The sequence below is a fragment of the Brassica napus genome, chromosome C9 (assembly GCF_020379485.1).
Source record: "Brassica napus cultivar Da-Ae chromosome C9, Da-Ae, whole genome shotgun sequence".
NCBI classification, from domain to species: Eukaryota; Viridiplantae; Streptophyta; class Magnoliopsida; order Brassicales; family Brassicaceae; genus Brassica; species Brassica napus.
In genome coordinates, this window is record NC_063452.1 from 8,510,655 (window position 1) to 8,537,940 (window position 27,286).

Here is a 27,286-nt window from a genome sequence, read left to right on the forward strand (position 1 = left end):
GCTGTTTCTGAATAAAAAAGGATTTTGCCTACAAACTTGTACAAAAAGTAAAGAACAATGTGTGTTAAAGGGGAGGGAACCCTAGTACATATTGAAATTGGATCGACCACCAAACCAAACTATAATCGTAAGTGACCCAAACAATTTAAACTGGTTGATCTCTAGATACATAAATGGGTCCAAAATTTCTCTAAATGAAAGATTCGGACCGACCAAAATTGATTCGAATAGACAGAACGATCCGAACTGTGTTCAGAGACATAGACAGAACGATCCGAAATGCTATCTTAGCTCGCAACACCCGCAAGAAGTTCAAGAATCTTCTCTCGCATTGGCTAAAGAATGCTCTGCATCATAAGTCCCTCCTGTTTTTAGCTTTTTTGGGAGTGATTGGCTTAACCGCTTTTTCCTTGTACATGTACAATCGGCTTCATTTTTAATGATACGTACTTATCAAAAAAAAAATTGATTCGAATAAATCCAAACCTATAAGAACCCATCTGAAACAGACTTGGAAATCTGAATTGTCAAAATTATGATTAGTGTGTTTTTTTCCTATACTTTTATTTATACGTCAACTGTATAATTCTTTTTTTTAAAAAAGAGTCCCTCCATTAAGAATCTCTAGAGAATAATCATCTTTGTAAATATTATTGCGAGTGACTGGTTAGGATGTAGAAAATATCTTTACCTTTATTTTTTTTATCTACGACTATAAAATTGCCAATCATGCTTTATTTAGATTTTAAAACTAAAGTCAAAAAAAAAAAATAGTTGTGAGAATTTTGTTTCAGTAGATCATCATCAATGTATAGGTTTTCTCCGAGCTATCATGTTTTGTTCTATTAAAGCAAACATAATTTTTCTTTTTGAATTTATGCAAATGCAAGCAATCATAGACAATAATAGACATGATCCTAAGCTGTAAAAGCGGCTGTAAAAGCCCAACAGGCCCAATGAAGAAGTACGCAGTAGAGCGCGAGTGCGACTACCTACAACCAGTCAACCAGTACAAAAACCCTAAAACCTTCCGGCGATCGAAGCAAAACGGAAAATACCAAAAATGGGGAAGATCCCGTCGTCGTTTCGCTCTCTAACGTCGACGCAACTGATCAAGAAACCCACCGCATCTCCTCCCCCGCGAAACTCCCAAAACAGAATCACCGGGACTCACGACTCCCCGAAACCTCCCCAGACCACTCCCTCGAGAAACCCTTTCAAATCCCCAAACCTCTCCTCCGCCAAATCCCTCTTCAACTCAATCGCCGCCACCTCGAAAATCCCCCTCGACACCAAGTTCCACAACTCCGTCCTCCAATCCTACGCCTCCATCGCCACCGTCGACGACGCCGTCAAGCTCTTCCACCACATCCTCAAATCCCAGCCCAGTTTCTCCCCGGAGCCGTCCACCTTCAACATCCTCCTCTCCCACGCCTGCAGATCCCCCGATTCGCCTCTCTCGAACGTCCACCGAGTCCTCAACCTCATGGTGAACAGCGGCGTCGAGCCTAACAACGTCACCACCGATATCGCGGCCCGGTCCCTCTGCGAATCGGATCGGATCAGCGACGCTAAAGATTTGGTGATGGAGCTCTCCGAGAAGCACTCCCCTCCGGATATGTTCACTTATAACTACCTTCTCAAGCAGCTCTGCAAGTACGAATCGTTAAACGCTGTTTACGAGTTTAGGGATAAGATGAAGAAGTCGTTTAACGTGAAGCCGGATCTTGTTAGCTACACTATCTTGATCGATCATGTGTGTAACTCCAAGAATCTAAGGGAAGCGATGAAGCTAGTTAGCGATCTTGGTGCTGATGGTTTTAAGCCGGATTGCTTTGTGTATAATACTATTATGAAAGGGTTTTGCACGTTGAGCAAAGGGAGCGAGGCGGTTGGTGTTTTCAAGAAGATGAAGGAGGACGGTGTTGAGCCTGATCGTATCACTTACAATACTTTGATATTTGGGTTGTCGAAGTCAGGGAGGGTTGAGGAGGCGAGGAAGTATTTGCAGACTATGGATGAAGCAGGGTACGAGCCTGATGCTGTAGCTTACACGGCGCTGATGAATGGGATGTGTAGGAAAGGAGCGAGTTTGGGTGCGTTGAGTTTGTTAGAAGAGATGGAAGCGAAAGGGTGTGCTCCTAACGATGTCACTTATAATACTTTGCTTTATGGGTTGTGTAAGGGGAGGTTGATGGACAAAGGGATTGAGTTTTATGAGATGATGAAATCGAAGGGTTTGAAGCTTGAGAGTTACGCTTACGCCACGCTTGTGAGGGCGCTGGTTAGAAGTGGGAAGGTCGCGGAGGCGTATGAAGTTTTTGATTATGCAGTTGGTAGCAAAAGTTTGAGTGATGCTTCTGCGTACGCTACGCTTGAAACTTCGTTGAAATGGGTGAAGAAGGCGAAAGAACAAGGATTGGCTGACTGAATGGTATTCTCTAGCTTGAGCTTTGTCGATGTTCTTAGTTTTCGCAAGTTGTGTTTCTTTTGTATTGAATCCAAAAGGAATGAACTTGATTGCTTGTACGAAAATGAACAGTTATTTCTTAAGGTTGCCAGCATTGATTAATAACTTTAGGTTGTTTTACTATGTTGGTATGCTTTATCGACTTTCTTCTTTTCACAAGTCCTGTTCCTTTTGTATTGTTCCAAAAGGAATGAACTTGATACGTTATACAAAAATGAACAGTTTGTCCTTAAGGGAGCCAGCATTGATTAATGACAATAGGTTGTTCAACTATGTCGGTATGCTTGTGCCTGAGATTTTTTTTGGTGTTTCTTTCCTTTAGTGTCCTAGAAACTGTTCTTGTAAACTATTGTCAATGCTATGATTGGCTTCACCGGCTTTCTTCTTTGTGCAGGTCATGTTTTTTTTTTAAAGTTGTATTTCTCTAAAATGAGTGAATTTGATTAGCTATGAACAGTGAGCATATAACTTTGACAAGCTATATGTATATGAACACTGATGTATGAAAGTATATGAACACAGATGTATACGACCATTTGATAAGCTATATGCATATGAACATTGATGTATGAAAGTAGGCTGTTTAATTATGTTGGTAATATACTTGTCCACATGAGATCTTTAACAAGGGTTAAGTCTCTATGAGATAACTACATTCGGTGAAACTCTGTTATAATTTACCTTTTTGTCTTTTTGTCTTTTATGTCATTTACTCTGTTCTTAGTAGTTCTTTTGTGGATGACATGATTGGTTTATTGATCTTGTCTGGGATTGTTACCTGAGAGATCAAAGAGATAATATTTGCTTTTGACAATTGTGCCACCGGTTCAAAGGTAAATCAAACAGAGTATCTGAGTAAAGATTGTTTCTTTTCTATGGCTTGCAGGGAAGATACTGTTATCTTCATCGAACAAGCAGCCAAGTGCAGAGTATTGTGACTGTTTCAGTTAAATTACAACCAAATAATTGAGGGGAGGGGACAATAAAACAGAGGACAACGTTGGTGGAATCATATAGAAGATTTTTCAGAAAGGACAAGTGGTCAACATTCTTGTATTAGTCAATTATTTGGCGAATGAATAAACGCTTATTGTTTATTTTGTTGTTTTCTGTCATATTTGATTTTATAGTGTTTCCTTGTTCCTTCATCTAAACAACAGAACGTTACGGAAAAATTATTACATCAAGAAATGTACGTACGATGAGGTCCACGAATGCAAGATTCTCCTTGGCCTATGAAAATTAACCGAATATGCCGAACCGCACAAATATCAGTTTTCGGTTCAGGCTCAGTTAAAAGTTTGTTTCAGCTCTGCAAGTTTTAAAAATTCGGTTATTTGTTTGGTTGTGAGTTTGGTTCAATTCGCTAGAATGTAAACAATCTGGTTAGTGGTTCAGTTAGTTCAGTTCTTTTATCTATATTTTAGATTAAATTATACTGGTTTATATTAAATCATACCAAAATTATCACTATAATATTATCGGACAAATCAACTATAGAAAATATTATTATTTATAAGAATTTGAAAAGCAAAAGATATGTTAATATACATGATTTAATCCAAAACAACTAATAATTCATTTATATATATTTATCAAATTTTCTCTCCATCTAAATTGTGCACATCAGGAAATAATATATTTTTGGGTTCCTTCTAGGTGGAGGAAACCCATTGGGTTTGGTTGGTGATAACCAAACTTGGAAGTTGGGCCATTGGTATTTGTCCATGAGATTAGTATTGGGCCTTGGAGGTTCTTAGGTTTAGTGAGACACATATATATAGTCTCTTGACCTAATTTTTTATGTAGAGACTTACAAAAATCAAAAAGACAAAAGAGAGAAAAGAGGGAAAGAGGCAGAATTTCGTCTGGATTTTTCAAGGCAGATTTGGAGGGTCAAACGGATCCTGCTCGGGCTGATATTTTGTGGGAAGCTTCTTCAGTCAGTGAGTTAAAGGTTCACCGAAGGGATTTAGATTTCAACGGTTGGATCTTCTGTTGTCTGGGTTTTAGTGAAGCTGGTCGTCACAGTTCTTCAGCAATGCTGTCTTGAGTGTTTGGTAAATCCGACGGTGAGATCTTCTCTGATTGAGCTGAAATTTGGCAGAGGTGTTGTTGACTGGTTTATCTTGGATTTATACGATGGGATTAGTCTCTGGTTGCCAGAATCCTTGTGAGCTGAGGTCGTTTGGTTTCTGCTGGTTTTGAAGCTTTGTGTTGCTTTCTTGTTGTTGTTGTTCTTGTGTTGGAGATAGCTCTTTGTAGCTTGAGTCTCTGTTCTGTTCAGGTTGTTGAACAGGGAGGACGTGGTTGTACTCACGTACATTTATATAGTGGATTGTTGAGTGGACTACGGTCCCGTAGTTTTTCTTTCTCACATCGAGGAGGTTTTCCACGTAAAAAGTGCTTGTCTCATTTAGTTATTGCTTATATTATATCCTGCTATCGTCGAAGTATTTTTCTCTCAGATTCTCACAAGGTAAGGGGAAACACGATTGTTACATTACGCTGCGCCTCGTGTCCGCTTTCCCCAATATATATATATATATATATATATATATATATATATATATATATATTCAAGGTATTTTTTGACAGAAATTTATATAATTGTTACTTCTACGTAAGATAAATGAAATAAAATAAAAATAGAAAAAACTGAGTACATAAATGTAAAAATGTAAATAAATTGAAGAAAAACAAATATTACTTGATAGGAAGTATTAAAATGTTTACTGTAAAAATAATATATTTATATTATTCGTTCAAATTTTTTATTTTATAATTATTTTTTTAATATATTAGAATTTATCTATAATTAAAACATGAAAATAATTATAAGTACTATAATTAATTAACTTTAATTGTATAATGAATATAATGTGACAAGAAATATATAAGTTTTATAGTTTTGTGAAATAAATTAATAAAAATATAGTTCATATAAATATCACAAATTTTATTTAATATCTCAATAACTAAAAGTAAATTAGCTAAAACTATATCATCAGAATTTTAAAAATAACTTCAAAAGATAAATTCGTGTTAATGCGAAGCTCGCATGTTTTTCTATTAATTGAGGGGGTATTTGGGCCAAAGTCCAACTAATTCTATAGGAGGACAGTACTGATGAATTATCCGATCAAAGGTTTTTCAAATGGATCCCAAAACATAATCTCATCTCGTTTGGCCAAGCAAATGGCAATTTAGTTCACGTTACTTCTTTAGTAGAAATAAAAAAAGAGTATAAGAAAAAAAAAAAAGTATAAGATATGAAACGAAGAGTTCATAATACACAACTCAACAGACACGGAACCTACTAATATGAATTAGTCTATTATATATATACATTTTCTATAATTTGGTGAATAAACTCTTTGTTTAGTCTTTGCTTCTCTCTGTCATGTTGCATTAATTATATTTTTATATTGCTGAACATTTTTTGGTCTCCCCCATTAAACAATATAACGCTACGAGAAAATAGAAAAATGAGGAAAAATATACGTAGCACGAGGTCCACGAATACAACTATACAAGACTCCCCTACCCTTTCATTGTAAACGAATAGGTTTCTGAATCTACAATAGGTTAGCTAATTTTATTTGACTAGATCATCATATATCTCTTAGTATAAGTTTATACAGCTGTCATGTTTTGTTCTACATATTAGATCTTACTATGCCAGCGATGAAGAAGAGACAACAATGGAGACAATACACTAAGAATAATCAGAGAACTAGATGTTGCTAGATTTGTTACTAATAATTTGTTAACACAGAGCCGTGCCTCAAATTTAAAATATAAACATTCGCTTAAGGCATCCAATTTTTTGGAAACACACGCACAATGATCTTGCATCATTAGCTTCAAAATGGTCTATTAGGATGCAATATGAGTGTCGCAGCATCAATGATGAGCTCATTCAGCAAACAGTGTCTTTGTTGAGTAGCATTGTAGCTTATGTGACTAAACTATTGTATGTGTTCTATCTATGTTTTATGTCTTCTTATATCAAATTACTGATACCTAAATTTTCCTCTGTGTTTATTCTAGCTCGAAACTTTCCTAGGCATAAAAGTTCAGGGATGAATGGGCAGTGCTGGTCCAACATTTTAGGTGCCTTAAAGAAATTTTTTGATAACATACTTTTATGCCTTTTGTTGAAGACTAGAGGAGGTTCATAGCCAAAATTCATAACCCCTCGAGAACCGGAAGTTCGTAACCTCTTCAAGTCTGAAACCACAATATGTAATTTTAATTTCATCTCAACGGTCAACTGAACCGGTCAACTAAACCGGTGATCTCTGACACAATATTTTACGAGATGATTGCTTGTACTTTTATGTTTTTTTAATCATACACATTTATAGTATAAGCTATTAGGTGTCTGCCCCCAATTTTGCGGGTAGTTATATTATATAAAGAAATATATATTATCTTTATACTGTTATAATTTTTGAATAATAATTGAAAATTTAAAATTTTAATTTTTAATTTCAAATATTTGGATAATCAAAAAATTTCAGTATATATTTATAGAAGATATGTGAGATTTAAAATAGTTTAAAAACATAAACCTTAGTCATTAAAAATATTTCTCTTACAGAAAATAATATTATAATTAATTCAGATAATTAGTTGTAAAATTATTTTATATTTTAGTTTAATACATGAAAAACCGAAAATACTCTAGCTCCCAAGAGAAAGAAAAAAGAGAGTGTGTTTTTTTGTGTAACTCCAATATGACCAATACAATGATCGGAGACTTTTATAATGAAAGATCTTTTGTAAACGGTTTTGTGTGGACATTAAAAACATAAAAGTTATAATAATTCCTTACTAATGGTTGGTTTAAAAACATTAAAATTATTTCTATAAAAAATGCTAAAGTATTTTATTTAAGTATATATAACTAATTGATAAAAATAACGAAATTGATAAAACATATATATTCTTTCTCTAATTCTACAATTAGTTACCATAAATCATTATTTGTAATATCATTTGTGTTATTTGGTAATTTGTATTAATTAGTTCTAGAGTTACTTTTTATTTTTAGATCTGATTAAAATAATAAATAATAAATGTTAACAACCAATCAAATTATAACTATTTTTTACAACTTAACATATTAAAGACACATAATTAAAATTCAATTAAGTTGCTTCTTAATTAATATATAGTATGATTTATCTCTTTAAAACTAATGATAAATTTGGTTAAAGTAAACATAAAAACATGTATTAGGAAAATGATAGTTTAAGCAATTTTTCTTATAATTTGTTCCAAATCACACTTTCTCACTCAATTTTTTTTTTAATTTATTGTTTAACATAAAACTCAAGTGGGTTAAACAAAAAAATTCTTCCTTAAAGTATCTCTGATCATCATAGCATTTTATCAAACACTAACTCATTCAACCAACACTACAAGAAAAACACCCGACTCCCGACGGCAACTATTGTCGTAGTCTCGTCGGAATTGACGATGTCCGGTGAATTTCCGAGAAACTACAAATAGTCGGAGTTTGGGTCTCGGAAAATCAAGGTTGTCACTAAATTCTCGGAAGGTTACTGACATATAAATGTTCTCGGTATGTTGTCGGTAAGGTTTGTCGAAAACTTATTGCTAATTTCCGAGATCGAAGTTCCTATGAAACTAAGGATCGCAAAGTCATCGGCTATTTCCTTCAAATTTCTGAGCATTTCTCAGTAAATAGACGGAATGGATATCTGAAAATAATTGGAGATCTCTGAATAATTTCCGACAAAGCTATCAAAACTTTTAAAAAAAATTCTTCATATCATTTGCCATTTTAGATTCGGGTTCTGCTGAGTTCTTATGTCTTTACCCTGATTTGGGTTCTGTTGTTTTCTCTGTGACAATTCTTAAATCTTTCATGCTCTGTTTTTAAGACAGATCTTAATCGTTCATGCTCTGTTTTTGAGACAGATCTTGAATCGTCCATGCTCTGTTTTGAGACAGTTCTTGAATAGTTTGTGCTCTGCTTTTGTAGCAATCATCAATGTACAAAGAAATTAAAAGAAACAGAGTCAAGAGTATTGTGGTATCGTAAGAGACAGAGTAAGGAGAGCTTGATAATACCTGAAAGCTGATAGAGTAATAGCGACAGAGGAACCCATGTCGCCAAAGCTTAAGCAAACAAAAAAAAAAGACAGAGGAAGGAACCCAGGAGATGCAATTTTTGATGGGAGAAATATCACGAGACATATATATAGAACGAGGTTCGGACGGCGGAGCTATCACGGTTTGTGCTCAGAAACTAAAATATTGAATTTTAAGCGGGAAATTCAATGGATTTCAAATCACAAGGCGGCAAAGTAAATTAGAATCAGAGAAATCTGCGATGACACAGTCCTCGGAAACTTTCGACAGCGGTTCTTCTCGGTAGTTTTCAACGGTGGTTCTCCTCGGAAACTCCTCGACACAATAACTAATGGCGACACGTGCTATCTATTTATTACCGATAATATTCCGTGAAAATTTCCGATCAAATACTGAGACGTCTCATCTGTTGGTATGTACCAAGAACCTCCCGACAACATTTTCTAGAGGTTTCCGAGAAAGTCTGTTTCTCGGAATATTTCGACGCCACTTTCTTAGAAGTTTACGAGAACATTTGTTTGTCGGTAACTGCCTAAAAGATTCCGACAAAACAAGAGTGTTATCGCTATGGCCTCGCTTACTCGTCGGAAATTTTGCGAGAACCATGATTGTCAAAAATATTAGTCGGGATACATGATGTTTTCTTGTAGTGCAAATGTTTTTAACTAAAACTTATCATAGTTTACATATCTTTTAAAATTATTGTTTAATTTATTTTAAATTAAATTAAAACATACCTATATTTTTATTTGTATAAATTTTGTTAAAATTTTATTATCGTATATTTTAAAAGTTTATTATAGCGTAAAAATACATCTCATTAATTTTTAAATAATTTTTTCTTTATATTTTTCATTTTTGACTTTAACAATTGTAGAGATGGTCATTTTTATTGAACTTCCTTACTAAATTTATCTTAACATTTTAAAACACATAAAACTAATTAGTTCACATTTATAGTAACACAAAAAAGTACATGTACCTCGACAAACAAATAAAAATTAAATACATACGTATATAAAAATACCAAGAACACAACAAACATGATTTATTAAAAATAAGCATGCTAATTTTATTATTATCCAAACTATATGAATTATATTAAGAGAGTATTAACTCTAGAAAAATCCTTGAAAAATACTTTGATTAATATAATTAAATGACTTACCATATAATAAATTAAATGAATTACCAAATAATATAATTTTGAATGACTTACCATATAATAATGTTAATTCATCTATTTATATTAATAGATGAATTAAATAACATTTCTTGATTAATATAATTTTAAATGACTTACAATATAATTTTTATGTTTTAAAATATAAAAATATTTTAATAATTTCTAAAAGTGATAACTTATCTATGATATCACATTGTCATTGGAAAATGATGAGAAGTTTTTAAAATTATATATTTGACTGTTTACATTCAGTTGAAACATTTTAGAATATATATATATATAGTGAATGAGTGAATTTAATTAATATTATTAAGTTTAGATTAATTGATTTTCTAAAATCTATGATTTATTTTATTCACTACTAATATAAACATAATAAAAACCGTTTTTATAATTGTTTCTATAGTATCATATGTATTTATATTTATCTTATCAATTTATATAATGTAATCTAGATATTTAATTATTTCTATAAACAAATTATGTTAATTCATCTATAATTAAGATGTTTAATTGTATGTTTGGAAACATAGATTAGATTAGGTAATTCTATGAATAGTTTCCTTTTAAAAACTTTAGTTAAATAAATGAAAAGTAAAAAACCATCAACCAATCAAATTATAACAATTAATTGGAATGTTCTTCTATGAACGACACATCAGCATAAATCAATAAAGTGATTTCTCAATTAATATATACGAGGATCATTGTAAACACTTATAAACTAATTTAACTTCATAAATGATTGGTGAAGATAATTTAAAGTAACTAATTTATAGTAAAGTTCATCAATATTATCATAAACATTTGACTGTAATCATTTTACTTAAATCGTTTATCATTTCAAAATTTTACATTTAAAATTTATGATTATCTAACAATCATTTATTCAATATATTTACTAATAAAATTCTATAAACAGTGTTAATTTGTTTAATGTACTATTATTATTATTATAAAAAATAATTCAATATGAAAAATTAAGTGAAAATATAAGTTTTCAAATTATATGTCTTAAACAATTGTTTGGGTGGTTTGCCATCCTAAAATATATACAAATATATTAGAAATTGAATAAGTTTATTTCTAAATAATAATTTCATTTTCCTCGTTCAATTTATTTAAAATTGAGGTAAAAGAAATACAAATTTATTTTTGAAAATTTAAATATCATAAATAGGTGGTATATCTATTCACTGATTTTTAGAGATAATTTCTTTCAAATCGTACCAAATCATATTTGATATGTTTATTGATGAGATTCATCTATTCAATCAACTTCATTTTTGAAGATTTTATACAATTATTAGTCCATTAACTTTGGAATTGAGATCATTTCAAATGCTAAATACAACAAGGTAGGATTTGAGAAGAAAAAAGGGAATAAAAACCTCTTAACTCTTTGATCCAATAAGCCTTTGTAAACCATATAGTGAAAATTTCAATTTGAAAATGTGAATTAAAGAGTAACAATATAAATGAGATATATCAAATACGATAAATTTAAAACTGTAAATTTATAAAATTTAATATTATTTCAAAGTCAAAAGCAAAACTTGTTTATAACATGTGATTTTGATCAAAAATGAATTAAAACATTTATTATTTGAAGAGACTAATTAAAATTTGAAATCGGATGTATGAAAATATCAACATATATAAAAACTGGTTTCTTCACTTATTACCACGCTCCCAGTTTTTAACATTGGATGCTTAGAAAATACTTTGTTTCAAATTAGATGGTGTTTCATTTTTCAATATAAACTTTCTTAATTTTTTATTTTATTTTATATAATGTTTGTAATTTGTAATTTGCTTGATTGGTAGTTGAATTGCGGTTAAATATATATTCTAACCTTACTTTATAGATATATAAATATAAATAATTATTTAAATAAATATTTATAATAATTTTATAGTTTTCAAATTATACGTTTTTGAATTCGAATTTTTAATAAATTTTTTTCAATTTTTTTCTTTTTATCAATTCTTTTTAAAAAATTTAAAAACTCTTTTTAAAATTAATTTAAATTTTTTATTTTAAAATTTAAGTATTTATTTATCTATTAAAATCTTAAGCTTCACTCCTTAAATCGAAACCCTAAACTCGGTTATCCGGTTACATGTTTCTCATTTTAGATAACTCATTAAATATATATATTTTATGAAAAAAACTCATTAAATACCTAGGTATCGTTTGTGTCTTTTTAACTGATTCAGATTTTCTTATTTAACTAAATAATTTAATTATATTAAAATAATTATATTTTTCTTTTCTGGTTTGCCACCTCCAACGTCCACTCTTCCCACCTACGTATTATTCTAATCAGTGAAGAAAATGGTAGGAGAAAAAAAACAAAGATGGAGATTATTTTCTTTTTCATTAACGCTAAAACATCTGTGTCTTTGGTTGGACCTCCTAAATGCTAAAAGACACCGATCCATCATAGTCTCTTCTGTTTCACATTAAATGATACTTTAGCATTTTTTTTCTTGTTATAAAAATATCATTTTATAATTTTAATGTAATTTAGATTTACTTTTAATTCAATATTAATTATAAAATGCATTGATTTTATAAATAAATTTATTTATCTAAAATACTATGGTTAAATAGATGACATTAATGAAAGCATATAAATGCATTTCAATCAGTTTTTAATATTTGTGAAAAATGTTTAAGTGACACTCTTTGTGAAACATAGTGAGCGTATGACTATGTTTAATTCATATTTATGCATCTTATATATTAAAACAGAAGTCACAACCTTGATTCATGTGTGATTTTTTTTAAAAAATAGACCTAATTGACATATTCCTAGAAAGTCATGTTACATTTAATCTCTAATCTTATCATTTAAATTTTGGGCATACTAGAAATTTTTATTGGGCTATCAATAATTGGATTTAAACAATAGATGATCCACTGGATTTGTAAATAGTATAAATTAAATAAATATAATTTAATATTGTAATACTATACATCCATATGTTAAATATTTAAATATTTGTCGATGTAAACTTTTAAAATTATAAAGATTTTTTTTTAAATAACAAAAATCATATTATCTAACAATGATTAATCTTTACTACCTTAAACCAATGAAAACAAATTTTAAACTATATAGTTTATTTTAAAAGTTAAACAAAAACTAAATGTTTAATTATTTACTCGATAATATAAATCTATGAAGCGAGAAGTTTAATTTTTTAAAAACTTTCTAAATTTGTGAAATGTTACAATATCTTTGAATATGACAATAAAATAATATTTTACTAATCTTTATATATATAGTTACGATTTTAATAATGAAATAATAATCCGAAAATATATATATAGAAGATGATACAAATACATGTGGAAGTTTGAAACAATCTATTCAATGAAAAAATATACCGTAAACTTATTATGTTTTAAAAATTGATCGGCACATATATATTATAATATATACCAATTTAGAATTGAAAACAAAATATTTATATTAAAATAAATGAAAACAAAAATTCGCGCGGTTGCGCGGCTCGAGATCTAGTGTCCTTTAAAAAAATAACTATGTGATTAAGTAATTATTGAATTGTTTAATTTCCATGGCTTATGTAATTTTTGGTCCATGTATATTTTCGACTGCTGGCAGGATTTCTCAGAACTTTTAATTTTATGTAGCTTTTGTTAAATGCACATACCAATGTACAACTACAAAAATAGTTTTTTTAAGCATGTTTTTAGCCTGGTAAGTAACATATTAACTACACGCAAATGCACATCAAAAAAAGTAAATACAGATGAGATCAGTTTAGTTTTCAAAAAAAAAAAAGATGAGATCAGTTCACAGAGTCCAAATAATCACATTATAACCAAGTCGCGGTGGTTTAAATGAAACTTTCACCACCTGAGTTTGATTACCTTGGCCACCGAACCGTGTCTTAATTGGAATAACTCGTATCGGGATGCAAGGTTTTGTGAGATGAGTTTTGGACCTATATATAAAGTTGTTGAGATCCTCACGGTGATAAAAATAATCACTTTATGTATATATGATCGAGTTAAGGAAAAATGAAAGTAAAGTTTTTTGTTTCAAGACTGAGTAGTGTCCATCTCCTCCAATCCATCCACTACTGACTTTCTTGATTTTATCTAAAGTTTTACCAAAGAAACAGTATTAAAGTCTTTTACTTGCTAAAGACAAATCTTTCATTTAACTTTCAACGATATTTACAATTTAGCATAAAAATACTATGGATAATAATAAAATATCAATAAATAAAACAGTTTAAAACTACTTAACCTGTTTCAAAAATGTATGTTTGATATTTTACACATATTAATAAAACATATTAATTTTTGATCATAAATGTACATTTGTTCTGTTTATATATCATAAATGTGCATTTTGTTTGATTACTTATCTCCCATAATATTTTAAAAAATAATTAAACAAATATAAATATATTTTTTAAGTTTATGATTTATTATTATTAATTAATAAAAGTTATATAAAAGGTGAAAAATGTTAGCTTTTTTGAAACGAGTTTTTTCAGAATATTTATTTTTTGAATCGAGGGAGTATTGATTTTGTAAATAAACTTTTGTTAGTATATTCCAAATTGTTCAGTTGGTTAAAGAAACTTTCGTTTTGGAATCACTTTAGGGAACACACCTGACATGGCGCCACAAGAAACCCTTAGAATTTACAAACTAATATTTTGGGAGATCTATACCTTATACAATATGTACGTAGCATGATTGAAATTTCATTGGAGGCATGCAGTTTTTTTGGTCGACGGACACCTGCAACAATTGGTGACTTTATATAAGATCTACAAAAAAATTAAAACAATAATAGTGCGGCCTTTAAACAACAAGACTCAATTAACGTGATAATGTAAAAACTTATGATCGATTTAATATGTTTACCAAAAAAAAATCTTAGGATCGTTTTGAAACAATGAAAAAATAGATTCCTACCAGTTAAACAAAGAGAGTTATGTAAACAAAACAAAATTTCTGATAAGACAACATGAAGAAACTAGGAAAAATTTGAATATGTGAAACTCTAAAAATAACTAAAATGAAAATCGTGTCAATTTATGATTCTAAATCATATTAAATTATTAATTATGATTTATGATTCTAAATTGAAGTTACTTGATGAGAATAGTATTAAATGAGTTTTTACATACTATTATAAGTTTTGAGCCGTACTAATTATATAAACAAGAATGTTTGGGGACAAAATAATTCTGAGTTTTAGGATTTTGGTTAATTCCAAACCAAAAGAATGTAAGAACGAAAAAAAGTATGTATGGCAGCATAAATTTACAATATTCGTAAATAACATTAATTATTCAAAAGACACTAGGTGCAAGTGCAGCTCCCCTTTTGTGAACTACACAAATATTAGACAAAGGATAAAACCAAAAGTTTTGACATTATTCAGTTTAAATGTTATTTATAGTTTTCTTCCCTATATTTACATTTAAAAATCATTCTGCATTAGTATTTCATTATGTAACCATTAACTGCTAATAGCACCATGAGTTTTTCTGATACTTTAAACGATTTTTCTAAATTACACATATCAGCAATGATCTTTTACTGCTGAGCATGTGCCAGACCCATTACCTAAAAAAAAATCAAATTACTACACGTTGCAGTGTTTTTTTTTTTCTTCGGAAAATCAAGAAATCAACCAAATGTGGATACAATCAAGTAATCAACAACAAAAAAATCGTTTCTCTTCCACATGTCATAACGCGAGCTACTAAAGCCAATCATATTAAAAAAACTTTATACTATTATATTTCAATTTTATGTTAAACTATAGAAGAACGTAACAGACAACCTAGAGAGGATGGGACGGGGTATAATATGGTTGAGGAAGATCTGGATTTCTTCACCTACCCAGACAATCTATAGACCGTTGATATTATTTTAATTTCCAAAATCGGCTAGAACATTAATTATGTGGCAAAAGTGGAAGCACAACAGGCGATGAGTCATCGGCTTTGTGGCCAAACTATTACGCATAATTTGACAAACGAATTTATACAAAAAAAACATGACAACTCAAACTCACAAAATTAAAATAATATAAATTTATATTGTTGTTGAAGTTTTGTTGGTAGACGTAACATACGTTACAAATCCCGAGGATATAAATAGAGCTCGTTGAATAAGATTAGCATAGAGAAACAAAGCTCAACAACAAGAAAAAAAAACAAATATGGCAATGAAGATCATCAAGAATCATGTAAGATCGATAAGTTTACCTTCAAGATCTCATCCCAGCACTGCAGCGATTGAGGAATCACTAGACAAATTTCTTATCACTATGAAGACGAAGACAGTAACGTCATCTGAATCGGTTAACTCCGGTTTAGTGGGGTTAGAGGATCTGTACGAGTGTACGGAGGAGTGTCTGAAGATGGGTTCCACACGAAATGTGTTGTCGTTTAATGCTGAGAGGAAGAAGATGAAGGGGGAGTTTATGGAGGAAATGCTTGATGGGTCGTTGAAGCTAATGGATATATGCAACGCCTCAAGAGATCTCATGGTTGAAACTCATGAACACGTTCTTGGTCTTCAAATTTGCGCTCGGAGAAGGCGAGATGTCGATTTCTCGGACTATGTCGTGTTTAGGAAGAACATGAAGAAAGAAGCGAGGAAGCTTCTTGGATCCTTGAAGAACATTAATGTAGGGTTAGTAATGAGAGATAATGATCTGGATCAAGACCGTGATGTTCATTTCTTTGCCGTGAATCACGCTATGAGATGTGTTGTCTCGATGACGGTTTCGGCCTTGAAGTCGTTCTTGGAGTTCTTGTCGGGTCGAGAAAACGGAAACGACATAAGGAGCAAGTTCGCTTTGGTCCTCATGAAGAAGAAGTTTCATGGTTACGATAAGATAGTCAAAAACGAGTTGGAGGATGTAGATTCAGCTATATCTGGAGATTCTTGCTCTCAAGAGGAACTTCATAGGAAGCTTGAGGACCTTGAGGTGTGGACTGGGAGGTTTGAGAAAAGTCTAGAAGGTTTGTTTCGAAGACTGATTAGAACACGGACCTCGCTTCTCAACATCATTTCTCAATAGATGTATATGTATGTAATATTGTAATCTTTGTGGGCATCTGATTTTAGAGGAATTGCCGGAGGGTTATATACTATACACATAAGATTTTGTAAACGCTAGTTTAGTTAATTATATTTATAGAAACATTTTATCAAATATATAGCAATCTTTCGATCACACGTTTTGGTATCACTTGGTGATGAATTACCAATTTGAACCACTGGATATAACATGAAAAAATCACCGAGACTGTCTAGTGAACAATTATATTCCCAAATACTCACTTTTTCCAAACCTTTTCGCCAGGTGATGTCCGTAAAGAATTGATGCTCGGAATGGAAAAAATACATAGGCATGGCGGATCTAACTGATCAAATACTTATCCAGCAATACTAATCTAGTAGATTAAATGGATTGAGCGGAAGAAGTATACATTTAGCAGTACAAGAGTGAGCAGATATAATTATTAATATATACTAGTATTTCACTCCGTGCTGCACGATCAATTTCTGCTTGCATTTAAATTCTATAAGAAAATAAAATTATAGTGTTCTCTATTTCTTGCTTTTAATCAAAATTGAATTTACATTAACTTTTTGCTTAAGAATTTATAATTTACAAAAAAAAAAAAGAGAATTGTAAGATAGTAAAATATGATCTGTTATAAAAACAGATTTGTGAAATAATCAAACCATAACATACAAATTTCTAAATACCCCAAGTTGCATCATCATAGTTGTTGTTTTTTTTTTACTCGGTATAGTGGCATCACATTATTATTTGTTAGCAAATGATATATGATTTCTTCAAAGCTACAAAAACAAAATAAAGATATTTAAAAAGTAACATAAGAGAAGAATTAAACATACCACTTGTTTTCAGATTCTTTACGGTTCTGCTCTTGTTCTAAGTTTGTTGCAGAGAAAGCTCTTTTGTTTGTCCTTTATCTTCTTCCCTCTATGTTTCTGTACTTCTTCGGATGCAAAAGTAAGACAAATAATTTCATAAATATAAGCCATTGAAAGAACAGATTTGTAGATACGCATTTTATAGATAAGAGTTGGAAATACTTATTGTTACCTTCCTTCCTGACAAAACTTTGATTTCCAAACTCAAAGCATATAATAGAGAAAATAAATTTCATGTCACTCACTATAAAAGAAAAGAAGAAATAATTTATCTGGACATAAATTAAACAAGTCTAGAAAGAATTCTTATTAAAAAGGTCTGAAAAGAACAAATATGTACAAACTTGCGAGCTATTTTTAGTCTCTCAAATCTCAACTTTTCTGATCATAAAAACGAACCAGTTGTTATCGCAGCAGCAGCTAGAAGCACAGCAGTAATGGCTGTACATATGAGGCAGCCACATCCACGGGAGAGTCTACCCGAGATCACTTTGCATGACTTGTCAGCTTCTATGTAAAGAGAAGCATTGGCTCTTCCTTCAGTGATGGCTTTTTCATTCTTTTTCCTCAAGCTCTTGATAGTTCGTTTGAGAGTGAGGATATCACCTGGTGATGATGATAATTTGAGGGAATGATCCTTCCATTCGTCTACAAGCTTCTTAAGAAGAGCAACACTAGCTTCAAGATTCTCCTCATTATAGATACTGTCCCAGAGGTTGAAGCAATCAGGGTCTTCGGCCACCAACCAGATAGCGATTGATGTAGCTTCATTGGCTAAAATAGCATTTCCTTCTCCGGCTAACTTCAGAGTAGAAGTGAATATCTGTTTCATTGTCTCGCTTCCTGGCGCACCGGCAAGAGTCACTTCTTTCAACAAGGGATAGATTGACTCAAACCTCTCTGTATCCTTTACTCTTGCGGATGAAGCAGGGAATGTAAGTCGAAGCAAGCCCTCAAATACATGAGGTGGAATCAGTCGCTTTCCCTCACTAAGAGTCCCATTCACAAGTATGGTACTAGCCTCTGGATTCGACAAACTGCTGGTATGAAAAAGGCATAAACAAAATCAGATGATTGTTACATAATAAATAAATAGCAGAGAATAACAAGAAAACAATCCGAACTTACTTCTCAACCAGTTGCAGAATGTAATCCCTGGACTGAGAGTTGCACTTCTTATCAGCCACTAGTGGTAACAAGATATGCGCCCATGAATGCAAGCCTACATATAAATCACCTTGGGAGGCCTATCCACGTTTTAAAGTTAAAACACACACAAATTTAGAAAATTATTGTTCCTAAAAAATAAAGTATATGACATGAACCTGAGCCATCATCCAAACTGTAAATGGAACTTCGTCTAGTTTTCGATACTTAGCCGAAATATCCGTCCACATAGCAGGCAATAAACCAGTCAAAGAATGAGGTTTCCTACGTAACACCATTGCTAATGCAACGTATAACGCCACCTGATCATAAAAACATTAACATAACTGAAGCAATCACAGAGACATAGGTGAGACTTTCAGTTCAATAAAAGGTTTTTTTTTTACCTTTTCATGGAACTCATCCTTCTCACAGTCTATGATGACTTCTTCTTCTTCTGCCAAATCAGTGCGAATGTTCTTAGAGGCCCACTTCACAAAGTTAGAGACTTTAATGTCTGGAAGCTGGTCTATCCAATCGGCTGATGCGTTGTAGACAGGTTCAGGAATATAAGATAATGGAACCTGTTTGGTTATATATAAAAAAAAAGATAATTAAAAATCACACAAAAGAAAATAAAAAAAAAGCAAGAGAAATAGCTTACATCGATCACTGTGGACAAAGGACAATTGTTATTGAACATCTCCATCCATGGAAACTGAACAGCTGATACTTGGGAAAATGCTGTCTCGAAGTACTCGAGAAATTCCACTAGCTGACTCGTACCAGGTTCCTAAGTAACAGATAAAGCCAAAATAAAAAACAAAACATCAAGTTTTGATTTTGTGGGTTCATCCTGTTTTGAACGCATGCACTTACCAATGCTTGTTTTACAAGGAACTCCGAAAGATGTGAAGGATCGATCTTTGCCGCAGCTTCGGACAGCGACACTTTTGTATTCTTCTTCTTCTTCCTCCTAGGTTTCGGCTTTTTAATTTCCCCAGCCTTCACGTTCTCATCCCTAGCGGCACGGGAACCATTCTGTTCTTCCTCCACATCAGCAACAACCAACTTGGCCGCTTGTCTTTGATCCTCAGCTTTCTTGCTTCCGTCAGGAACAATATTGTCGGAAACGTCACCGTTCGCCTCCTTATCCTCCGGGTTTTGCTTCTGGTTGCGCTTAGTGTACACGACTTCCTTCCATTCATTGTACTCGTGATGGTTAGCGTCAGATGTCTGAAAGCCATTGTACTCCACCACTTCCTTCCATCCATGGTCGTCGTAGGCGGAGTTATCGTCAGAGGTCGCAAAGCCATTGTGCAATTCAGATTCCATCGGATCCATATTACCTTTTTTTCAAGTTTCTAGCTTTTTGACCTAGGCCAAGGAGAAAACTTGATATCCAAGTCCCAATTTGATTTTATTGATTTAGATAAAGTCGTAGGATATATGCTCTTATCCCTTAGTGATAAGTACATATTAATGGTGAAGATCTTCTTCAAATATATTCATATCCCAACTAAATAATTTAAATCCCTTATATATTAAAAGATAAACATTTGAAATTAATGTGTTCACACTATTTTCGCCGCGTGGTAGCTTTACAGTGATAATGATTTGAGAATAAGTATGCTGACGTGGCACGTGTATAGAGTTTCTCAGCCAAACTTTACATAAATGTATTCACACTATGTACTACTTACAGAGTTTATCAATATAAAACTCACGTGCAAGATTCCACGGGTTATACGAAGGTTTTACATAGAAAGACAATTTGCAAAAAAAATCACTAATGTCCAAGCTTATTTTATTTTTACTTAATTTTATTTAAGAATTTTATCTTTCATGTGTTATTTTAAACAAAAAATATCTTTAATGTTAATTAACAGAATATTTATATATTTATCAGTTACCTTTATATTCTTTTGCATACACATATATAACTAAATCTTCACCGCAGGTAAGGATTCTATTTCTCTTTGAAGTTGAAATGTTTTTTTAATGATTCCTTTCACCATCCACCAAATTGCAATTAAATGATTTATCTTAGTAATTTTTTTTTCTCTTCAACTAATATCTTGATTCGATTTGATTTTGCATGTGTTTAAAATTTATAATATGAAACCACTGGTCTGACATCAAAATTGTCTAAAATAAATATAACATGAAACCAAACAAATAATATAAAAATTTGGTTATCACCGAAAAAACCAAAAACTTCAAGCATTTTAACCGACCAAACCAAAATAAATATGGATTTAGAATGGCTGTTATGTTTTAGGAGATTAAAAACCGTAAAACAATCTAAAATCGAATATCCAGATTAAACAAATCTAATATTTTCTTATTTTAGAAAATAAGGAAATTAATAATCTCATTCCGCGCAAGGGGCGGGTTATTACATAGTTTGAGAATTAAAAGAGATACAAAATTAATCAAATAAAAAAACGAAAAGATATTCTAACATTGATAAAGTTACCTTCATGAATAGAACCGGAAACAAAGGGTCCTAATCTTCGTTAGCAAGCTTTTGAGAAATTTTATTCATGTTGAAACGAGTCTTGATGTTGGTTTGCAGAACTATCTACTTCATTCCTCAAATCCAAGTTGGTTGAGTCTTAGGGGGTGTATTGAATCTGACATTCAAAGTAGTTTGATTTTTAATGAGTTTGTAGATGATTGCAGGAGAATTAGAGAATTTGGTGTGATTTTTGTTAAAATACTCTAGAATCTCATATAAAACAGTGAGATTTGGATTTTTATTTTTATAACTAAGGAACTCCCCTCAAACACTCTAGAAACAATTAAAGTACTCTAAAATCTTCAACTTAATTTTTGTTCAATAACAGTGGATTTCAGAGTGTTTTATGAAATGACAAGTTCAATAACACTGGATTTTAAAGTGTTTTTTAAAATCCGTGTTTGAATAACCGTGGATTTGTCATTTTAATACAAATCACTTGAAACTCTTAGTTGAATACACCATTCTTAGACCATGATTATCCGTATAACTGGTTTTTGAGTTTCTCATTATTATTATTTTTTTTTTTAAATAAAAATTAAAAAAGAAATCAATTGCGGGCCGCCACGTGTTAGTGGGGCCCGCAGACAGTACAAGGATCAAGAGAAAAGCGGTCCTTATTTCATCTTCTTTGTTACCGATTTTTACTCAAAATATGGGGCCCATCACTTTAAAAACCGTCTTGTAACTCCCGATAATTGTGCTCTTAGTGTTTTAGATACTAGTTTCTGAGCTATGCTCAAGTAATTTTGTTTTTGAGAAGGACGTTTATCTCATGCCATACTTTAGCAACTCCATCAAGCTCAGTCCAAAACCGTTCTTCTCCAGCTAGTAAATGTCCCTGAAGCATCACCCGTGGAAGAAGATGCGAAACTTCAGACCGGTTTCAACTGGAGTCTCGGGATCAGAAAATTTCCAAACCGTACCCAAGGGCCTCAATTTTTCCATTAGAATAAAACCGATTCATTTCATGGTGTTTCTATCCTCATCATGAACGAGCGTGGTCTTGGTCAAGCTTAAGTCGGATGTGTAAGCGGCAGACATGAGTGGTAGTGTATGTAACATCCACAACAATGTCTGCTCATAAAAATACTTAAAAAGAAAATGTTTTTGTCAGATGAATATGCAAACTTTCTATTTTTTTTCTTATAAAAGATAAAAAAAAAAGTGCTGGGAAGGTTCTACGTAGAAAGGAATCATCAAAGAGCAACTAAAAGGAGAAAACACTGGACTATACGGTCAAAACAAGGTCCTCCCCATTTAAGCCACACCAATCAACTAAAAGAAAAAATAGAGAAAACTGTACGATCAAAATGTAAGAGAGTGAATGAGTGAGTTATATTACTGATCAGAACTAGTAACGTGGCTTTTTTGAGGGCTTGCCTGGGTCTTCATCTCCAACCTGCTTGTTTTCACCACCACATCCTTCTCAGAGAAATCTCGCCTTCTAAGGGGATCATCATGGTACGACGTTTACTTCAGTCATTATCTGTTGAAGCATTTCTATGATTTCCTCAAAGTCTGGCCTTTCCTTCGGCTCTTGCTGCCAGCATCTCTCTAGAAGTCCCTTCACTCTTGGGTGTGTTTTCTTTGGAATTTTTGGTCTAAGCCCCTGATAACAAACAAAAAGGGTTTCAATTAAGCCTCCGGAGGAAGAGAAAAATAAAACTCGTACGCAACGTCATAATACCTTCTGAACAACGCCAACAGCCGCCTGTAGTGGAGTCAAGAAAGCATATGGTATCTGTTTCCATTTACAAATACACCATACAACATCAATGTATCTTTAACTAGCGTGAAAGACAGACTTAGAGAAAGATTTGTAAGCATATACTTACATCACCAGTCAAAAGTTCCCATAGCACTATCGCATAACTGAACACGTCAGCTTTGTGACTGTAAGGCTTGTGTTCAATGACCTGGATTTCAGAAGCGAAAGATAAACAGAAGAGAGAGCCATAGACTGATGTGATAAGTTTCATATACTCGGATCAACATACCTCTGGAGCCATCCATCGATAAGTTCCTGTTTCGGCTGTCATGACCCCTGACTCAATCTGTACTCTGGCAACTCCAAAATCAGCAACCTTGACAAGCTGCTCAATATTATCCCAAGTTTAGAACCCCAGAGGATCTTGCTTCTAGTAGAAACAAAACAAGTTCGCAGAGAGAAAATGTAACGACACGATTGTTGACTACACTAAGATTCGAAAATCTTACTCCATGTTCATCCATAAGAAGATTTGCAGTCTTAAGATCCCTGTGGATGATATTGTTTTGATGCAGATAGCACATCCCTTTTGCAACGTCAAGTGCAACTTTAAGCAACGTTTGAAGTTTGAAAGCGCATTTCTGTTTGTGAAGAAAATCATAAATGCTCCCCCGAGCCATAAACTCTGTCACAAAGATGAAACCCGTCAACTCAGTGACATGTCTTTGTGAATTACAACTCAAAATCTATTAAAATCTTACCAGTCACAATACAGAGGGTGGGAGATCGTGTGCATGCACCCAAAAACTGGACAACGTTTTTATGGCGGACTTTCCTACAGACAGTACATATATGGGTCACAAATTGACACTGAGAACACTGAATCATAAATGTTGGTTACAAAAACTGTCAAAATTCAAGCCTGCTCCTGAATATAAACGTAACGAAAGGAGTCACTGACTCATGTTTATGTACAGAACTACGAACTGGATTCCGCAGTAGAATATCAGCTTAAGCTACTACGCATTCAACAGTATTATTAGAATTATTTGAACCGACCTCATAATATAAACTTCTTGAGAAAATTCTCTAAGCATCTCCGTGTTCACACGCTCAGGCTTGAGGAATTTGATAGCCACTTCCTGACTGCAGTAAGTGCCTTTATGCCTGCATAGTGATAAAAATACATATTACTGTAACTTCTAAACAAAAACTTACAGCTTTGTAAAACCAGCTTACAGAACAACAAACTCACAGATCCCCATATGAACCAGATGCCACTTTCTTTTCAATTTTGAGCTGTTTCACGTCAATCTCCCACTCGTCAGTTCCATCCGTGGGTATTTCAATGCAGGCGGGTATCAGCTCGTTGCTAGATTTGTCATGCTCAAAGAAAGTAATAGATTTCTGTTTAGAACCAGGTTGATCCTGTTGAAAGCCAGCAAAAGGCAGTTCTCAGACGTTTGAAGCAAAACATAGCATCAAGATATAGGTACAGCGTCACACTAAGGTATGCCATTTTCTAATGATGCATAGCGTTGCATCTTTTATCTCATAAACATAAGAAATTGTCACAAAAATTAGGATATGTAAAATACCTTAAGCTTCAGAATCTCCTTGCTTAATGCATCTTTTAAACCGTCTGTTTCCTATAATTCCAAAGTTGCTCAAGTCTATCAACAAGTTCAGTGATAACAAGACATAATAGTTTTTAAGTACTTGAGATCTCTCTAAAGGCATTCAATACGTAACAAGTAGCATTTCAAAAAGCTAAAATCATACCTCCTGAGACCAACCATCGACAACAAAGACATCCAAAGAAAAACCATCGACAGTGGAGAAAGCATGAGCCTCTTGAATATTCAATCCAAGCTCACTAAGCAGGGAAGTAAGCTGAAACAGAAAACCATTTCTGACTCAAATTGTCAAAAGAATGGAAGAAGTAACCATCATCTACATGACAGTCTGTAACGAAGCATCAAAATTGTGGCAAAGTTTATGAGCTTAAGCAACAAGATGTTGTGGTAAAATTTTAGTGATGTTAAACAAAGCACCACCAACCTGACTAAGGAGTTTAGGCTTGTCGATGGTTGAGAAGGTGATCTCATGCATCGGTCTGCATAATAGGCAGCAAAAATACAAAAAAAAACATAATGAACAACACAGGATTCAGAGAAATAAAATTTAACAAGAAATCGCACCGAGTAGTCAGAGTTGCATTAACAGCACTATCAACATCTTCAACAATTTTATTTCCAAGAGTAATCGCCTCAAAATTTGGAGAAGAGCCAAAAGTTGGAGGTGCAAGAACCCTATAAACAAGAAGAAAAGGTGCTGTTAGGAAGCTAAAAATGGATGAAGATGGATCTGAGTTTGATAGAAGATCCCTAACCCCTGTCCACTTGTGTGGCTAGAGCTTTGAGCATCTTCCTCCAACGCAGGGTCAGAGTCAGCAGAGTTTCTGGGAGCAACCTGCAACAAACAAAGAGGGGCCAGAGAAACCAATTAAAACACACAAAAGAATTCTTAAGAAGCTTTTCATTATCACTGAGAACTCAATTTGATCACCTGTACACTATGAACATCAAACACAGGCCTCGTTGCAGGATCTTCCGCCAGTTTCAGTAGTCTCTGATGTGTGAGAACATCTTCTGCTCTCTCAACTTTAACATCGAGTGCATATCTGGAACCACTCAAAGATAAACATTACTAAAACAAACCAAAAGACTTGATTCAATTGAGATTTTGTCGATGACCCTAGAACGAAAATTTAATCCAATTGATCAATCCTAGAGATAACAAAACCCTAATGAAACAGTGGAATCGAATGAGAAGAAGAGTACCGAGCAGGAAGACGATTGAAATGTTGCCAAAGCTGATCCTCGAAATCAGGTAGAGCGGCTTCCTCATAGTTAGATTCCTGGAGCCGCTGTAAGATTTCGCCGTAGACATCGAGTTTCATCCGGTATTGTCTAGGGTTCTCCTTGGACGGCGAAGCCACGACGGCTCTGCTGCCGCAGCTCTCCGATTCATCTGTATTCGTCATGGAAGATCGGAAAATCTAAAAGACGATAGCTGGCTGAGAGAGGAAGCAGAAACAATCTTCGGAGATTCTCGTGTAAACGCCGAAACAGAGAGAGAGAGAAGAGAGACGTTACGGTGTGTTGTATGTAGAGAATAGCCACGTCATTAAGTGGGGACCACGTATTTTTTGTGGGTCACAAGACGCCCACTTATAAGTGGATTGGATACTGGATAGTGGTGCTCTTTTTTTCTCATTTTTATACACAACCAACGTATAATAAAATTTGAGATGACGTTATTAGTCGAAAAATACAACTTGATATTGGTAGCTTTATGGTTATTATATAACTCAAGTGACCTGTTTTCTATTCAAAAATAGAATGCAAAGTCACAGTTGAGTATCTACATTTGTGGTTTTTCTGTATTTGTAAAATAAAGAAGAAGAAAAAAGAAGATTGGCCTAATCGCTTCAATGATTTGTGAAATGCATAGTAATCAATGTTTAACGATTTCTACATTTGGTCGGGGATTCGGTTTTCAGAAGAATCAATTACTTGCAGTTGCAGATTATAAAATGAAAATCATGAAACCTTACCAAAAGTTCTAGATCCAGAATGCTACAAGTAGAGTCGTTCGTTGTGATATGTCCATTAAGATCATACATGTTAAACCGTCCATCAATCTCAATATTACAGGGAAATCTACACTTGAAAATTTTATCTGTGAAGTTATTCATCATGATTGCATATATTACAAATAGTTAATCATCAAATGTAATAGAAATATATATGTTACTAGATTAAGACCCGCGCCTAGCGCGGGATAAACATTATATATATAATTTTTTTTATGTATTATATGTTCTTATATATTATGAAATAATAAATATATATTGAATAATTAAAATTCAGTAACTATTACATATATAATTAAATTGGTGCAAACGTATAAATCAATTTTATTAATCCAAACATTTTTTTAAAAAAATTTGATAGGATATGTAATTAAATTTAAATGATATAAACATACATAGTATATTTTTAATATTAATGTCTATTTTTTTTAAAAAAATGATGCTTTAATCGACACCTTGACCAATGTTAGAAAAAATCGCTTCAATGATT

The 27,286-nt window shown here is 32.6% G+C and overlaps 4 protein-coding genes across 5 annotated transcripts; 2 read left to right on the forward strand and 2 right to left on the reverse strand.

Annotated features, from left to right (window-relative positions):
• Window positions 1-965: 965 nt before the first annotated feature.
• On the forward strand, window positions 966-3,610 carry LOC106397318 (pentatricopeptide repeat-containing protein At2g17670). 2 transcript variants are annotated; one of them, XM_013837901.3, is made up of 2 exons: window positions 966-2,434; window positions 3,357-3,610. In XM_013837901.3, the coding sequence occupies exon 1, from the start codon at window positions 1,064-1,066 to the stop codon at window positions 2,429-2,431; it is 1,368 nt and encodes a 455-aa protein (XP_013693355.1). In that variant the 5' UTR covers window positions 966-1,063; the 3' UTR covers window positions 2,432-2,434; window positions 3,357-3,610. The 2 variants fall into 2 exon arrangements, with proteins under 2 accessions (XP_013693355.1, XP_048625832.1); XM_048769875.1 differs by lacking the exon at window positions 3,357-3,610 and adding an exon at window positions 2,865-3,100 and having other exon boundaries at window positions 1,041-2,434.
• A 9,986-nt stretch (window positions 3,611-13,596) lies between these two features.
• On the forward strand, window positions 13,597-17,471 carry BNAC09G09470D. Its single transcript, XM_048769850.1, has one exon. The coding sequence runs from the start codon at window positions 16,007-16,009 to the stop codon at window positions 16,871-16,873; it is 867 nt and encodes a 288-aa protein (XP_048625807.1). The 5' UTR covers window positions 13,597-16,006; the 3' UTR covers window positions 16,874-17,471.
• A 179-nt stretch (window positions 17,472-17,650) lies between these two features.
• On the reverse strand, window positions 17,651-20,934 carry BNAC09G09480D. The gene is made up of 6 exons (XM_013839272.3): window positions 19,786-20,934; window positions 19,571-19,699; window positions 19,314-19,490; window positions 19,086-19,229; window positions 18,889-19,007; window positions 17,651-18,800 (listed from the first exon to the last, which is right to left on the reverse strand). The coding sequence occupies exons 1-6, from the start codon at window positions 20,248-20,250 to the stop codon at window positions 18,146-18,148; spliced, it is 1,689 nt and encodes a 562-aa protein (XP_013694726.1). The 5' UTR covers window positions 20,251-20,934; the 3' UTR covers window positions 17,651-18,145.
• Window positions 20,935-22,886: 1,952 nt separating this feature from the next.
• LOC106401846 (probable serine/threonine-protein kinase drkA) lies at window positions 22,887-26,184 on the reverse strand. The gene is given in 15 exon segments (NM_001315801.1): window positions 22,887-23,039; window positions 23,118-23,171; window positions 23,266-23,346; window positions 23,428-23,523; window positions 23,648-23,823; window positions 23,900-23,973; window positions 24,198-24,305; window positions 24,394-24,566; window positions 24,737-24,787; window positions 24,921-25,031; window positions 25,200-25,254; window positions 25,340-25,450; window positions 25,531-25,610; window positions 25,707-25,821; window positions 25,982-26,184. Coding segments are annotated over 15 exon segments (1,641 nt in total).
• Window positions 26,185-27,286: the final 1,102 nt, after the last annotated feature.

Coding starts and splice junctions, on each gene's coding strand:
- LOC106397318 (XM_013837901.3), top strand. CDS start 1,064: ATGGGGAAGATCCCGTCGTCGTTTCGCTCTCTAACGTCGACGCAACTG.
- BNAC09G09470D (XM_048769850.1), top strand. CDS start 16,007: ATGGCAATGAAGATCATCAAGAATCATGTAAGATCGATAAGTTTACCT.
- BNAC09G09480D (XM_013839272.3), bottom strand. CDS start 20,250: ATGGATCCGATGGAATCTGAATTGCACAATGGCTTTGCGACCTCTGAC. Junction 19,700..19,785: donor TCCTTGTAAAACAAGCATTG/GTAAGTGCATGC, acceptor TCTGTTACTTAG/GAACCTGGTACGAGTCAGCT. Junction 19,491..19,570: donor CTTTGTCCACAGTGATCGAT/GTAAGCTATTTC, acceptor ATAACCAAACAG/GTTCCATTATCTTATATTCC.